Genomic DNA, 18,012 nt, shown 5'->3' with positions numbered 1-18,012 from the left:
GGTCTGATATAGTAACTCCAAGCATTTCAATGGAGTCTCAATCCTTTAACAACAACCCAGTCCCTTTAATAAAGTTCCCCAGGGTTATCATTGGTATGTGGCTATGTCTTCTGGTTCTACTGTATGTCTCCCCAGGTATCTGCGCCTAGTTCCCACCAGGGCAGGACATTGGCACCATCGGTGAATTGGAGTCTCTTCATCCACTCCCAATATCTGCATGTGTCTCCTGAGATGGCAGTGTCCCGTTAGTAGTCCTACCAGTTCTCTCAGCGAGTTTCTGTCCATTTCGAGTAGTTTCTTGGTTCGTCTAGAGTCTGGTCCTTTTATGAGTATTTGGATTGTCTCATGCCGAAATTTTTAAGAAACATAAATTTTTCATTTTTCAACCCTTAATTTACCTGTACTAAATGTGCAAAATGGTGACGTGTGCTTGTAGATGTGTATTACTCACAGAATCGAACATGTCCGACTGCGACAGCTCGGTCTTGAAGTCGGCAGACCCGGCCAGGATGAGGCCGCACACGTTGGGCTTGTCCTGCATGATGAAGAGCTGCGAGGCCACCTCGGCCACCTTGCGCACGTAGTTGTGTCGCTTCTCCATGCGCAGACGTGCGAAACGCAGCGCAGACTGACCTCCTCGACCGTGCTTCTTGGGCAGGTCCACTGTGAACTTGTGCAGCACCTGGAATCGGAGGATAGCTTTCGTTATTATAAGGCAACAGATAATTAATAATTTTGAAAACATAGTCTTGATGCCAAATGAATATTTTTTAAATCAAAATCATAACTTTTATTAAATTTTGTAAAAAGGTGTACATATAGGTATATTTTATGTATGAAACATTTAATTTCCAAAGAAACGTCACTATCTCAATGACAATTCTTTTTTCAAACTTTCGTCAGGCAGACAATAAAATTGAAAAACATTAATAACAAAGTATAAACAAACAAAATAATTTCACATTTTTAAAATCTTTACTTTTAGTCAAAGTTGGCCACCCAGTGAAAGTAAGGCTTGCTTGAATAATATACTGGATATGACAAACAAATTTACAGATAGATAAAATGCCAAACGATTGAGTAAAAACAGTACTTCGCTACTCTCGGTCAACAATAAAGGCTTCACTGAAGTGTCTCAAGTATCGGGGCTCCGTAAAAACCAAATAAAATAAACATCTAAAACTAAACTAAAAATCTCAACAATTAAATTGGGGGGCCACCTCTGGGCTGGAGCACCAAAATGCCTGATAAACCTATTTGATTCTGTGCAAAGGAGGGCGGCCCATCTGATTAACAATCTACTACGTTACTGTTCAAAGCATTCTGTACTGGCCTGTATACGTGTGAGACATGGTGTCACTACCGAACTTGCTCGATGGAACGACTCCGAATTCAATATAATGATGCCTGTAGAATCATATTTGGTTACCGAAGATACAGCAGGGCGTCGACAATGTTCACGGAACTAGGACTGAATGAATTTGCCGGCCCGATGAGACACCGGGTCACTGGAGCCAGGATGCGGCTAATGGCCTCCGCCAACACGTTGGTGACCGCAGCCTACCAGCACCGAGCGCCACTCCTGAGTGAGCGCTGGACCCAAGGGCACTCAAGACCACACCCTGCATAGTTGTCATAAAATCGATGATCACCTCTCTCGTGTTGCCCTGCAGTGTGCCGAACAGCGCGCCGTTTCCGTCCATCACGATGAAGCCGAACTTGTTGTCGTCTGCCAGCAGCGCGGTCAGCGCCTCCGTGTGGAACTTGTTGTCGCACAGGTACAGCGAGGTGTTGATGGGCTTGAAGGGCTCAAAGTCTATGTTCACCTTCTTCTCCTTGCCCTCTTCCGTCACGATCGTGCCGCAGTATATCACCAGACCGTTGGGGGGCACTGCAAATTATTATCATTGAAACAATATTAACAACATTCTAATCAAACAAATAAATACAAACATTCCCAGGTTACAGATAATCCAGCAATATTCTAAAAACTGCCTTTGTGTAACATCATTGGAAGCGTAAGATTCGGCTTCAACTCCTCTGGCAAATTCGTTCGGTTTTGTAGAATTCGTTGTCTCCCTTACCGTCATAGCTATAAATATAAACTAAACGGTGTTAGAAAGAGGAAACATCAAGCTTTATATTCAAATCTAAAATTTAACCACAGAAAAATTAAAATGTACACCAAATGACAAAAAAGTGAGGTGGCACTAATATTTACAATACATTTGTCTTGGATTTTATTGAGAAGTGGAAATACAGACATTAGGGACGGGTTGTTTCGGAGAATTTGTACAATTCATCAAATTTCAACGTTCATTTTCGGGTTCTGTGAAAGACTTATTCAAGTTCTGTTTTTATATCATTGTAGGCTAGTTGCTTGACAAAACTGAAATAAAAACAGAACTTGAATAAATCTTTCACAGAACTTGAAAATGAACGTTGAAATTTGATGAATTGTTCAGATTCTCCGAAACAACCCATCCTTAGTATTCATAATTTAAATTTTTAAATAATCACATTAATTCATTGAATGAATCCATTTAAGAATTTATAACATTCATTGAAATTCTTGACGTTCAGTGACAGAAGAAATTTTATGGGAATACCACACAAGAGTCCCGAATTTACCTGTTTAATGGGAATACAGCCCAAAGTTCCGAATTTACATGATTAATGGGAATACCGCATGAGAGTCCCGAAATTACCTGTTTAGTGGGAATACTACACAAGAATCCCAAATTTACCTGTTTAGTGGGAATTCTACACAAGAGTCCCAAATTTACCTGTTTAGTAGGAATACCACACAAGAGTTCGAATTTACCTGTTTCATGGGAATACCGCAGAAGAGTCCTGAATTTACATGTTTAATGATAATACCGCACGAGAGTCCCGAATTTACCTGTTTCATGGTAATACTACACAAGAGTCCAAAATTTACCTGTTTAATGGTAATACCGCACAACAGTCCTGAATTTATCTGTTTACCGATAAAACCGCACGAGAGTCCCGAATTTACCTGTTTCATGGGGATACCGCACAACAGTCCTGAATTTATCTGTTTACCGATAAAACCGCACGAGAGTCCCGAATTTACCTGTTTCATGGGAATACCGCACAATAGTCCTGAATTTATCTGTTTAATGGTAATACCGCACAAGAGTCCCGAATTCACCTGTTTATTGGGAATACCGCACAACAGTCCTGAATTTACCTGTTTACTGATAATACCGCACGAGAGTCCCGAAAATACCTGTTTAGTGGGAATACTAGACAAGAGTCCCAAATTTACCTATTTAACACATTTTGATCGGGCAGTTTTCGGCCGCGTACTAGTGCTGGTAACGGGTGATTTTTCGCGTAATTTCGCGCTAACGTAGACCTCTAGAAAAATTGCGATAACTTCAAAAATATTTGTTTGATTTCAATAATTCTTTTTGCAAATTATTTATTTTATTTCATTTTATTTTATTATATTTAGAAATGTATTCTTCATCGTTAAACTAGTGCAGAATTTCACATAAAGTAGGAAAGTTTTGAAAAAAATAATATTTTTTTTACATAACATCCTTTATTTTACAAATTATACACAAAAATTATTTCTAAATGTAAAATAAAAATTATCATTGCATGGCTACAACCCTACAGACGCTATATAGCGAAAACTCAAGTATATTGGAACCCGTATTTTAACGTGACCCGCGCTCCACTAACAATCTATCAAAAACGTATAAATACGTGATCCGCTCTCTAGCATTAATTTGCTAAAAACGTATTAATACGTGATCCGATTACAATCTGTTAATAGGAATGTCGCACAAGAGTCCCTAATTTACCTGTTGAATGTGAATACCGCACTCCGAATATGCCTTTTTTAATGTGAACACTCCGCAAGAGTGCCAAATTTTTCTATTAATGTGAATATCGCGCAAGAGTACCAACCAAACTGCACTGTCATTGGGACTATTACATCCTTAATTGGGGGAGAGAAGAGTACCTGGCTAGTTACACAGGGCTATACTGAGAGTAGTGTACATTACCAACAATAGGGGGACATGTTCCACCTCACCTTTGGTGTAGAGCTTGAGGCGGTGCTGTACGGAGGTGATGGCGCCAAGCACAGAGAGACGGTTGACCCGGGACTTGATGTTGGAAGCCGTCCCAAACTCATCGGCCAGCATCTTGGACACCCGCGAGATCTGGTCCTTCGGCGGGATGATGAGGGAGATCATGGAGGTGCCATTGCTGCAAACAGAACCACTATTATATGACCATTCATGAGATGAACACTCCACAGAAGACATAATTAAAGATCAATTCCTTATCCTTACGTAGAACCAGAATCGTCTCTCTGGGACTTAACCCGTGGCTTAGACTTAACTCGAATCTGAACAATTTATTTATTTATTTAACGCCCAGAGGGCTTTTACATGGTTGGTAGTATAATTTTAATTTGACAGATACTTTGAAACATAAAAAATAAAATTACATTTGATAAAAGCAATGCAACAAGTCATACAAACACAAGAAACAAAAACAGAAAACTACAGCTATTTGTAGGTTTACATGATGTGTTTAGGAGTATTGTTGAAATAAATGTTTTAAATGATCCACAAAAGTTGCCAAGTTGGTATTGAATATGTCAACATCACCCAAGTAATGATTTCCCATGGTGTGAAGTCGTTGTATCGGAGAGTGGGCAATGTAGTTACGCTTATGTGTGCTGCTGTAGAATATTGTATTTTGTCGTGTTGTTACTGTAGGTGTATGTATGTTTATAAGTTGCAGGAGTTCACAACAGTCGAATTTAGAGTTAAGTATTTTGAATAAGAATGTTAAATCGTTTATTTTACGTCTATCTTCTAATGTATGTATTTTTAGAGTATTTAACATAGACATATGAATATTAGTAGACCTGCCCTAAGTGATTAAAAGCGTATTATCCCCACTCCCCATACCGGTTCCATTGGAGCCGGCTGTGCTCGCGTATGGCCTCAAGTGAAATTTGAAAACGTGACGTCATCATTCTTGTGTGAACTATGGTCGAGGCATCATCGGTTCATTTTACGAAATAACACGGCAAAATGTTGACTTGTACTATGAAAACTTGTAAAAATAGATGTGAAAAAGAGAATAAACCCAATTGTCGTATTACATTCCATATATAAGCATTATTTTACTTTATTTTAAGCATATTCACATCGTATAATATGAATCAGTTGTTACTATCACATCGAGAAACGTCTGGAAGCGAAACACAAAGCTGGTTGGTTGCTGGGAAGTAAATTATGAACATTTATAAAAGTGTCTTAACTAAATACTTAAACGAAATATTCGACTCTGAAGATAGAACCGAATTTTTTTGCCGAATTTGGACTTCGCAAATTTGTTCATAACGTGGCGAGTAATTTGCGCTCCCATGTAAAAATGTCTATTCATTCAAAAGCAGATTTTACTTTTAAGAACTAAATGGTGATATTATAATGCGAGATGCCTATTTACTGTCAGATTGATTTATTGACGAATCACAGTCAGCTTCACTCCCTTCGTTCTTCAACAGTTGATTTTACCCCTCGCCATTATCTTCTCGTCTATTAATTCCTATGTCTGTGGTATTTAATAAGAAATTTTATTTTAAGTCTTCGACAGGGATATTTAATTTAAAATTTATAAAACGTAGAAATGTATTCGCTCAATGTTGTTAATGTGAATTTTGTAAGATGGAGACCAAACTACTGAGTTATATTCAATTAGACTTCTCACTAGAGATACGTATAATAGTTTAATGGCTTGTAAAGAATTACAAGTTTTTAGTTGTTCTTAATACGAAGCCTAGTGTTTTCATACCTTTGTTCACAATTTGATGGATATGATTGGTGAAACTTAGTTTAATAATACTGAAGGTTTTCATAGAATTGTTGAAACAGAACTTCAAGACCCAGGAGTTAACCTGGGTCTTGAAGGGACCCATGTTGTAGTAGCTTTCCTACTAAGACAGAGGCCGACAAATCATTCAACAGTCAAGCTGTTGAACACGAGAGTGAGTTTTGTGGCCGTGTACAAACATTGAGCACGAGTTGGGCGTGTTTCCCATTAGTCAATCAATTATGCTAGTTCCTCTTCCATTAAAATATCGGTAGAACAAGGGCAACATCCAACCTGACGTATGTGACTGCCATCAGTTTCAGACAAGGGAATCTATCAAAAAAAACTGCTCATTTCCGCAGAGTCTCTGATATCTCTAAATAATATAAAATAATGTCGCTTTCCGCATCTGTCTGTTTGTGCGCTTAGTTCTTATAAACTGTGAAACAATTTTCACTATCATTTAGAGAATTTCTTCTGGAAGGTTTCTATATATAATACATGCATATTATATTTATAGAAAGTTGAGAAAAGTCAATGTTTTGTAACCAAGTCGTAAAAAAATATTTACATTGCTAACGCTGGCTAAACCTTACAAGATACATCAAAAAAATGTACTACGGATTTGTATATCTTAATTAGAAAATAGAAAAGTCTGAAACGGACTTTTCTGTAGGCTGTTTATATCTCTTCAGGTACACGTAAGCTAGTGTAGTGGTAAAACCGTGTTTGATTGCGTTGCAAATGTAGAAATCCAGAAGCAAATGCAAGGCTGAAGAAAGCGTGGTGAAAAAGATTAATTAAAGGACGCTTAGATGGCTGGGATGGGTGTAAGGAGATGTAAGACAGAAAAGCGAATGACAGAAGAAGTCGAGGACGCACAAAGACATAGCACGACCAAGATAATCGAATACTTGAGTCAGGCCATGTCAAGGAAGGAAGAAAGGAGTATGTGCGTTGTTACAGAGTGGTGCGGCGATCTATCCTCTCTGTCTACCCCTGCGGCGAAATGGCGTGATGGTTATTTAGTTACTATTTGAAAGTATTAAATGCGCAGAATGACCTGTGTTCAGATAAATAGAAAAAAAAACACAATAATGTATTTTATCAGGTTCATACCAGTTTGAAGTAAATATAAACTGGTTTCAAATGATTTATTTTATGAAAGACCCTTTCCTATATGATTAGAGATGCACAACAAGCGGCATAAGTCGTCTAATGCTTCACAATTTGATAAATAAAATCAACATTTGAGGCTTCCCATTGATGGGAGAATAATGGTTATTTTGATTAAGCGCGCAGACAAGCGCCATTGATGCAGCAGAATGATCGTTTGTTCAATTGGATAAATATACAGAAAAATGTGACACAGTTTAATATGCACACATTTGTGTCATTTAGATAATAATGAGAAGTGAGTATTTGAGAATGGAAAATAACGCATTTAAATAGTTATTTCATTAAAAAAGAAACTGATAATTTAACATCTTTTCTGCACGCCATTTTTTGTCGTAATAATATTAAAATAGTGTTTTAGGCTTCAGTTTGGGAGGCGTGTGTGGGTACCGTCGCCCCGGGAATTATTTATTGGTTAACTAACACCTCTGCCATCAGTCATCCTAAGTGGTACTTAACGTTTGGTGATCTAGCAGGGGTGCGCAGGTTCATTGGGTGAGTTGAGTTCAGGATGTGCCAGATCGTAAAGGGCTGGTTCCGGGAGACCCTTTGACCTATTTCGACCGGTAACCGGATAAATCATCACAATGATAATTCATCACATCTTTAAAAAGTTATATAAAGTCACGGAAAGTGATGAAACAAAAACTTTATTAAATGGGTTATGTAGGTTAGGTTAGGTTAAAAAAAAAAAAATTTCATTGCTTCTAATGACTTTATATCACTTTTTAAAAGTGTGTTGAATTGTCACTGTGTTGAGTTATCATGGAACCATTTCGACCCATTATCTTGCGCCGCAGTGGGAGGGTTATATTAATATGTCCGTCACTACTGGACGCAATAATCCCTAGATTCCTACCGAACCCTAACCTTTTACCTTAACAGAACTTCCTCTCATCTACCTCAGCATCTCCAAAGATGACATAGTCCTGAGGTAAATTATTAACTCACGTATAGACACATACTACAAGCAGCGCCGGCCCGGAGCCAAACGGCATCTGGCGCTATTAAAAGTCTCAAGGGCGCTGTGTTAGGTTTTAGGTATTGTTAGCACCTTGGCAATCAGCAACAGGAGCGGACTGCTCCAATTGACCAGCCAATATAAATTTATAAACACAATAGCAAAGTGCCGATACACCCTGTATACAGGGTGTATCGGCACTAACCTGACAAACTTTAACCAGCTATTCCTTAGCACATTTGGAGTAAAAAATGTTATGTGCACTTTGCTGTCCGGTAATGTTTTTTTTTAATAAAAAATTAATTAAACATATTTTCACCACATGTCACCACTGTTTTATCCTTTTTCAAAATTTGAAAGCAACATCGCAACTTAACTCGCGTGTCGCTGCGAACGAAGCCCGTATTACATAATCCAGTACCAGAAAATAAATATTTTATTTAACAATAATGATTATTCACATTTTTCGTATGCGAATCACTGATTGTCTTCTTGTATTGTACACATCAGTTTTATTTTTGTATCTAAATTGTTTCACCTCTGGAATGCTCTGGTTTCACCTCTTACGCGTTTCACGTATTAAATAGTCTAATTTTGAAACTAAGAAACTAATTAGTAGATTTCCTGAATTTATAATCGAAGTCCAATAATTCTGAGAACTTTTAAAAACAATTTTCCTCACTTAGGTACTTATCAATAATAATAATTGGATTATTTGAACAGCGCTGTTGTTTTTTAAATCACCGTAAGTGCTCTGTCAAAATGTTACTTGCTAGGCTATCCTACAACATATATTTTTTAATAAATTTAGTTATTTACAACTTCGCGGAATGTGATTTATGAATATTATTGCTTATGTTAAAAGCCTTCCAGAATTACCGGAATATAACGAGCAGCTTGACACACTTAAGTTTATTTCCACTAATTTGAAGGTACAAAGAATGTATAGTTTTACAAACAATCCCGATGAATCAAAAAACGGTTCATATAAAACTGCTGCGCAACACACTCACACAAAGGAAAGCACTCACACAAACGTCATGACTGCATTGGATTGACCACCTGCAAATGAATGCTGCCAGATTGCTAATTTATTTACATAATAAATTTTATTTAAAATATCGCAAATTTTTTAAAAAATCGACAATAAATTACAACTATAATTTAAAAAAATATTCTTAACCCCACGCTTTTTCGTAATTGATTAATTAATTCAGAATTTAAACGTTGCTTGAAATAACTAGCCGTATTTGGTGACCAAATCTGAATATCCAGGTTTAGAATTTAAGCAATGCTTGAAATAACTAGCCGTATTTGGTGACCAGATCTGAATATCCAGGTTTAGAATTTAAACAATGCTTGAAATAACTAGCCGTATTTGGTGACCAGATCTGAATATCCAGGTTTAGAATTTAAACAATGCTTGAAATAACTAGCCATATTTGGTGACCAGATCTGAATATCCAGGTTCAGAATTTAAACAATGCTTGAAATAACTAGCCGTATTTGGTGACCAGATCTGAATATCCAGGTTCAGAATTTAAACGTTGCTTGAAATGACTAGCCGTATTTGGTGACCAGATCTGAATATCCAGGTACTTCCTCACCTTCCACTCCTTCCCTTAGCCATAAAACTTTCCCCAATTCAACATAAAAATTGTGTAGATATATCGGATGTAATGAAATGCATGATAATTAGACCCCAAAATACTTAATTATTCAGGGAAATAAACCCCTGAGTCATCAGTTGGAAATACCAACGACATTAAGTGAAATTTTAAACAATGCAATAATAGGAATTAGCAAATAATAATTTACGACAATTTACTCGGAAATCAATAAAGCCAGGATAATAAAAATAGAAAGTTATCACTTACGTCGTCTGTAAGTGGCTTCACCACAGTTTGATAATGCCGTCAGAAGGTGAAACAGCTGTCACGCGTAATAATAATTACAACTAGCAGAACTTGTTTATAAACACACTGTTTTTATAAATTTAATAATAAGACTGTTAAAAATTTAAAAAAATCTCTAAATTGAAATGGAGTTCTACAAACTAAACTTAAAATCAAATAAATTTATTGCGAAGGTTCAAAGTACTGTACTGTAATATTATATTAAATAATTTTTACGTGTTTAATTATTGTTTGAAGTCAGATTAAAGCGATTAAAAAACCCACCTGGCAATTCTTATTCGAGTTTCGTTGTATACTTACGTATTGGCGCGCTTTTACAATAACAATGGTATGGCATCATTCGTCTCATTTTTAACTATTATTATTTAGTGTGTAGGAAAGAGCGAAGATGGTTTTCGACACACTTGCTTATAATAGCCCACACGGGACTTAATACGTGTGAAAGAGATGACAGTAGCGCGGCGTTGCCAAGTACTTTACCCCTATACTGGGGCAGTAACGGAGTGTGGAAATTTTATTTATTTTTTGTTTTTAAAAGAAAAAAAATGTTACCGGACAGCAAAGTGCCCATAACATTTTTTACTCCAAATGTGCTAAGGAATAGCTGGTTAAAGTTTGTCGGGTACGTGCCGATACACCCTGTATATACGCTGACTCGGAACAGTTAAAATAATAATTCAAAACATCACGCTGTTTTTCTTGCAGGGGTAGGCAGAGGGGATGGACCGCAACACAACTGTCTCGGAACGCACTTCTTGCTTCATTCACAATCATGCACCGTCCAGGCACAAAGAATTTGATTCACTTGATCGAGCCATATTGTCATTTTTGTATATCATGTCATTTTCAGGAAGGTTTGGGAAGTCTGACTAATCAGATCTGGTCACCAAACACGGTTAATACCATTCCAAGCAATGTTTCGATTCTGAATGTCAATCAGATACTGAAGATATATAAGATATATACACTCAACATTTGTTTAAAATCTTCATAATATTGTTATTTTCGTGAATTTAAATACAATAAGAAATAAAGTCATAACATAAGATTTGTTTTAATATTGTTATGAAATAAATAATATGCTTTGGAATAATTCTGTTAAAAAATATATCGCCCCCATATGTCACCCGAATGTGTGTCACTTTCTTTCAAAGTGAGTTTTGTAACTTCTGACTTGACATGAAACAATAATTGGACACTGTACCGCAGTTGCATTACTATCAGCCATATTTCTGAGAATGCACGATGTTTCACAATAACAACAGCGTACTGATGACAATATGAAATGAATTTTCAAGGTAAAAATACACTTTATAGTGCCGCGTGGTACCACCAACACTATTGGGACATTGGGCTGTAAGGTTATAATTTCTACGTCAGATTATCGTCACGAAATGCACTTTGAATGGAGTTTGTCGATGAATTATGAAGCAAAGGTCTTTATCAATGTGTGTAAGCGTGTTTTTAACTGGTTTTGAAGTTGTTTCAGGCGGGTTTTACGGCAAAATGCGTAACGTCTCGACGTAATGTGGAACAGTCATCGGAGGATCGACTCACCCTCTCGCCATCTCCAGGCTTTTGATGAGCTTCTTGATTTTCCAGATTTCGACATTGCGATCCGCGCTGGTCTCCTCGTTCGACATGGTGAGCTTTCACTTCGGCAAGCGATCCGCCGACGGGAAAATAAGGGAAATTCTCCGAAACCAACCGGATAAAATGGACGGACGGGCCACGACTCGCGCACACTTCGCTCCACTCAGGAAGGCAACCTGAAAAACAAACAAACTGTGAGCTGACAGGGAGGAAACTACCAACATTCCCTTACTTTTCAAACACAAAGATTTCTGTTCTGCCCCTAGCGGAGTGAACGGGAAGCTTACTAGGAAACAAGTAGATTATGTTTTTTAGTACCAGTTCACGCCGCTAGGATCGCCAATATTTCTTACTCTCAATATCGCGGGGCAGATTCCCGTACTGCTGGTGCGATCAGACACTGCCGATAACCGGATTAAAAAATGATCGAAAATAAAATTTATCGAATTTAATTTTTTAGCCGCATGCGAACTTTTAAGGGAGTCGATTTTTTCCTAACGCGACAAATCTTTATTCTGGCGCAGCAAATCAGCCCGCAGACCATGTGGATCATACGGAATAAATTGTAGAAGTCGAAGTGACTACTCAGAGAGCTAGAGCGATGTGCGCCACAGGCGAACAATGGCACTCGGATTTCTGATGGTTTATTTGTTCGACGAACAACGACAAAGGAACAAGGACTGTTCTTCACTTTAAACTGCACCAGACGGAGCACTGAGGAATGGCAGAGAAATGCGCACTACGGATATTCCGCAACACACCCGCTCGAGAAAAGGAATTTGGAAATTGATCCGACAGTGTTGCAACTGCGAGCCAAGTGGACAGCGAGCGTTTCCCTACGACCCCTAATAGAAGACACCTCCCGACCTCCCCCATCCCTTTGTTTTCAGCTGACGCAACATTCTTGGCGTATTTCACAACTTTAAAATATGTTTTAATCACAATGAAACAATGCAGAGAAACATATTTTATTAAATAATACAACCAATTGGTCTGAAAAAGGCAATTTTTATGGTAATTTTAGCAATAGTTTTTTTTTTTTTTTAATTACTAGCTGTACCTCGCCACGCGTTGTTGTTGCTCAGTCTGTCTGTGAAGATAGAGAAATTATAGCGCGTTTTTCTTTTAAGTCCAACAGATGGCGCTGTTTAAGAAATTTATGTTTTTATAGATGACTAAAAACATGTTTTTTCCTGTCACAGGTGACATATATATAATACAGATATATTTAAAACACACGGGTATTCGAATGCAACATTGTGTCAAAATTTCAAAGCAATCAATGAAGAACTTTCGCAATAACTTATAATATTATGAGAAATTCTGCATGTATATTGCAAAAAATTATATCCTCTATTATGTGACTTATACGAAAAAAAGAAACGTTAAAAAAATAAGACATAAGTTCGTAGGGAATTATTATTGAATCTCTACTTTTTTTTATTTGAAAGACAGAGTTCACCTTAGTAACAAACTGTTGTATAAATCAGTTGAGTGGTATTATTGCAAAGACATCTTTACCAATCCAAATCAGATTTTTTTTAAACATGGAACGTTCAGTTAACCTTTCACTAACCAAAACATTAATACATTTGTTGTTATTAATGCAAACCGTTCCTAGTTTAATATATATTATAACTCCTGAAGTTCTCAGTTTCTTGCAAACCAAAATATTGTGTGATTTTTTATAAATTTTGATGATTATGACTAATGTAACGAATTATCTATTCTCAATGTGATTTTATTTTTTCCCATTTACATTTCTAAATTCCGTAGATCTGGGTATATTCTTTATATTCTAGTAACACTGCTGAATTCCTGGTGACGTCTCCCGTCAAGTTGGTATCAGGGAGGTTTTAGTTGCCAGATCGTTCCCCTTTGGAAAATAACATATTAGTAGGCTAGTACTGTCTAGTATTTATTCGCATGTTGTTTACAGACGGTTGGGGCGGTTGAATTCATAAGATTATAGACAAATTAAGAGTACTTAGATTTGTTTTTTTGGAGTAGTCTTTGTGATAACTAGCCCTTAACGGTTCGGGAAAGTGAAGGGTCCCCTCGACTTTAGAAAACATAACTAGCCGTCGGGAATAAACGTGAAATGCCTCAACAAGCTAAATAATTTTATTAAGCCCACCGCATAGCCAATTTCTACCGATTTATAACAATTTTCTAGTTCATTTTTTTATGATAATATCTTTACATTTGTTTTGCCGAATCGTTAATTATACGAAATTCCCTCGATAGAAAAATTAAAAGTGAGCTCCGAAAATTATTAAAAACACGTTTTGTTTTGTTATTCATTTATTTATACGCCTAAAAAGGTTTTAACATAAAAGTGATACATGTTGCAGTGTACATAGGAGAATATCTGTATTTTACGGGAGATACTGACAGTAAATAGATCTGTTGTAATCCATTGTAAAGAAGGTACAAAATACACAATTAAGAAATTGTGATTACTAGTATAATGAGAAAATATTAAGAAATAATTTAAAAAAAACTAAATATGAATCAATACTAGTAAAACGTAAGAGTAACATAAAGTAAAAAAGGAATTAGAACAACACTACATATAAGACGAGTGTGGGTGTGTGTGTGTGTTTCTGTAAAAAAACCAATCACATTGATCTCTATAGATACTTTTTACATGTTTAAAAAAAAAAATTTAAACACCACTGTTTTATCCTTACACTATAATACCCACGCTCAGGCTTCGCCTTTGTGGGATTTTTTGTTACTCTTTCATTCTATATTACTATGTATGTACCTGAATTGTATATGTATCAAAAATTTTGTTAATAAAAAAAAAAAGACAAAACATTAAAACTAATTTACCAACGCTACTCTAATTTATAGGATTCGGCAAAGTGTTGGTTTAGATCAGAGGTTCCCAAACTTTTTTGCCCCGTAGACCACTTGCCAATTTTTTTTTCCGTAGACCCCCAGCCTGCCGAATATTGAATTTTCCTAAAACTTTTAACGTCCCACGTGATAATCATTTATTTTTTTAGTAAAAAGATTCCCTTCCCTTGCCTGCCCAACAACCGGGTGGCGGTATAGTTCCTCTGTCTTTACATTGTGCAGACAGGGGCACCCTTGTGAAGAATACCTCAAAATGTAATAACATCAAACGAAAAAGAAGCAGGATAAGCAATGGGATTTTTTTTTGTAGCTAGCCCTACAGAACTGCCCCTTAAGTTCTTTGTCAGTGCTTATTCCGGTCATTTCTTCTGGTCACATGTTTTCCGATTCTTCAACGTTCCATTTCGATAGTCAAAATGACCTCAAACTTAGTTTTGAAGTCTGTGTGAAGTGCATTTAAATGTTGAACCTCATTATTACCCTGGACGTTTTTCAAAAACAAGTTGAGGAACTAGGAAAATTCGCGGCTTCCAATGTGCAATGTTTTGCTTGAATATATTAATTCTGACGAGAAAAGGAACGAAGACTCTATTTATATACCTCAATTAACACCTTTACGAAAAATAAAAATGCAAATATCAAATAAGTAATTTCTCATTTTATTATATTTGTGTTATTTACGGAACTCCTAAATGTTGACTTGAAGTAAATGGGGGTCCGCTCGTATGTACCCCCATTTGAATCTCGTGGACCCCCAAATGTTTTTCTCGCTGACATAGACCCCCAGCAAGCCGATATCGACCCCTGGGGGTCCATATAGACCACTTTGGGAACCTCTGGTTTAGATTATGCTTAATTCTATAAATGGAGTCAATAATTAAATCAATAGCACTCCCGAACTTGTTGACATGCATCCTATTGGTCAGTGAGTGTGTCTAATAGTTGGTCGAGTATGTATTGCAGAAGAATGTTATATTTTGTCGTGTATTCCTAGTCGGCACATGGAATTTAATAGTGGCAACGATGGCAGGACTATCAATTAAGTTGTTAATGACTCTGTGTAACACAACCAGGTCTGAAATAATTCTCCTGTCAGACAGTGTTATAAGATGCAGTTGATTCATCAAACTGACATAATTAATGTAATCAATAGGAATTCTGAGAATAAAATTTACGTACTTAATTTTTTATATATGATGTTATAGATATGAAAAAATTCACAGTGTATCTTTAAATGCAACTAAAGCATTTATCGAGAGATTTTTGCTCTATTTCAAACGAGTCATGTTTTATGAAATATTTTCACAATTTTTGTTAATTATTATCGTTTTTAATATTTACATATCTCCCTTTCAAACCATCTTTGAACGCTTACTACGGGGCCTTAAGTTGATTGTGTGCTCAATTGGATATGTTTTTAAATATATCTATTTTCATATTATGTGTATTTGAATTTCTTTTCGGTAATGAGTGAATGCAAATTTTGGAAGCGGAAATTTACTCACTACCCGTTATCCGATCAAGCTGAAACTCAAAAGATATACTCGGAATGGATGACAATGCATTCTAATAACTTTTGGCGGAAATAACTTACACACACAAGGACATATACGCATTTTTTTGAAATTGGTTGACTTTAAAGCAGTTAGGTAATATAAGCAATAAAGTTCGGTATTATCTAAACAGGATTTGTAGAAATGTCGACATTAGTTCCTGAGTAGGAAGTTTTATTATTCAGTCAAATCATTTTTATGTTATAAAAGAAATTTAAAAAAATATATGTATTGTAGTTTAAAAAATGTATTCTTTTACTGTTGATAACGTACCCAAAAAACAATATCATAGCAAATTTCAAATAATTCTTCAATGCGTTAAATTTCAGAGACCGATCGGTATTGTATAAAAAAACAATGTTAAGCTGCGTTTACACCAAAGTCTTCCACTAAGTTTTCCACAAGTTGCGGCAATTTGTTGCTTTTTCTACAAAATACAGCAACTTTTTCTGTCTTTCACTTGTGGAGAGACGAATCTTCCACTAAATTTTGGTTTCCTGCGGAGTGTCGGTAAAGATCAAAGAAAGTTGACAACTAAAAGTGGAAGATTTGTTGCTGCGCGCTTTGCGCTAGCTACTGCCTTTCGCGCCAATTCTTTGGCAACAAGTTTTCCATTTGTTGTTCTAAATTTGAGAAGAGCAACTTTTAGTTTTCAACTAAAAGTTGAAAACAATGTTTTGTCAACTTTGGTGTAAACGCGGCTTAATCAATGGTATTTTTTTCGTATTCGACATCGCGATTTATAAATACGGATTTGTTCAATAATTTATAATCAAAATACTTAAGGCTTTTGTGTGGGTTCAATTTTCTAAGCCAATCATAAGTGAATGCGTGAAGCTTTGAACCTAAAAAGCCCCAAGAACCTAAAAATGCCATTTTAGATCCATGCAAGAAGCCACCGCCATCTTTATAAATACGGCTCGTGCTGTAGAAAATGAACCAACAATTAAAGATACCTATTTTCGGACTTTGCACTGGGTTTAGCAGGGTTTGGTACTAATCCCTGCTACTAACCTATACTAACTATGCATAATAACTCTGTGCAAAAGCCCGAAAACAGGTATCTTTAAGCCCGTCGTCCCACGAGTCGGTAAACATTCGACATAAACTGACATAAACCGAATACTGCAAGACCCTGCGCACAAAATTAAGTTCTCCATAGTAAGGTAACGGTCTGCAGCGTAGTTCAGTGTGGAACTTTTCTGTGCAGGGTATTGCAGCATTCGGTTTATGTCGATTGCTTACCGACCCGCGGGACAACGGGCTAACTGTCAGTTCATTTTCTACAGCACGAAAGATGGCGGTGATGAAGCTAATTTTTTCGTGAGTTATAATTCTTTCCCTGGTTAGTATTGGGTAATAATTTCCCTGGTTAGTATTGGGTTACATCGATCTTGACCTTGGTATTTAGCTCTGAATAAAAAATACTATTCAAATACGATTGGACCGCTTGTCACGTGTTTAATTTTTAAAAATAAATTGACGAGTTATTGATATGACATCTGGGGATGTTTCCCCATTTCCGGGGAATAAATATGTATTATTATTTTTTTGGTAAACTAATGTTTTAAGACAAGATTTTTTATGCATAGCACAAAGGGTAACAATTATTAAAATGTAAGAAGCAGTAATTGTTGAATGAAACACTACTATATATTGAATTATCGGATAAGAGATAAGCCGCCATAGCTCAGTGGTCAGAGCTGTCGACCGGAAATCGAAAGCACACGGGTTCATGTCCCGTTGGCGTCATGTATCTTTTATCAGGAGATTTTTCAATGTGGATGAGTGTTTCAGGCGAATAATTATTGCTTGTAAAATAATAAATATGTCATCGGGAAAGCGGAATCGCTTTTCAAATTTTGAATTTATTATGTATATAAGAGGATCCGAAAATGCCACCATTTTTGTTATTCGTCGGCCAAAATACTATTTTCAATTCGGTTTCTTCAAAATGAATTTATATATTTGTAATAGGCGATACAAACGGATAACCTATGAAAGTAATGCACGAAATAATGTTTCAAAGTTTTTCGAAAACATGGTCCACGGTTTTTTTCTCCGTGAAAATAGACTTGAAAAT

General features: G+C 36.4%; 1 protein-coding gene across 2 annotated transcripts in view; it reads right to left on the bottom strand.

Moving 5' to 3' along the window:
• The window catches only part of eRF1 (eukaryotic release factor 1), a 40,483-nt gene extending 28,169 nt beyond the window's left edge, over positions 1–12,314 (bottom strand). Inside the window, exons 1-5 of one of the 2 annotated variants that reach the window (XM_089644080.1) lie at positions 11,830–12,314; positions 11,476–11,687; positions 4,070–4,245; positions 1,653–1,891; positions 452–682 (exon numbers count right to left, since the gene is read on the bottom strand). In XM_089644080.1, coding sequence (XP_089500206.1) covers positions 452–682; positions 1,653–1,891; positions 4,070–4,245; positions 11,476–11,561 — 732 coding nt within the window. In that variant the 5' untranslated portion in view covers positions 11,562–11,687; positions 11,830–12,314. The remainder of the gene's footprint in view (positions 1–451; positions 683–1,652; positions 1,892–4,069; positions 4,246–11,475; positions 11,688–11,829) is intronic. The other variant, XM_089644079.1, reaches the window with a different exon arrangement.
• Between the last annotated feature and the right edge of the window lie 5,698 nt (positions 12,315–18,012).

This window comes from Hesperophylax consimilis, chromosome 20 (genome assembly GCF_061612785.1).
Source record: "Hesperophylax consimilis isolate HC1 chromosome 20, BYU_Hcon_1.0, whole genome shotgun sequence".
NCBI lineage: Eukaryota > Metazoa > Arthropoda > Insecta > Trichoptera > Limnephilidae > Hesperophylax > Hesperophylax consimilis.
The sequence above is the reverse complement of the archived record's forward strand: the minus strand, read 5'-3'. Positions and strand labels throughout refer to the sequence as shown.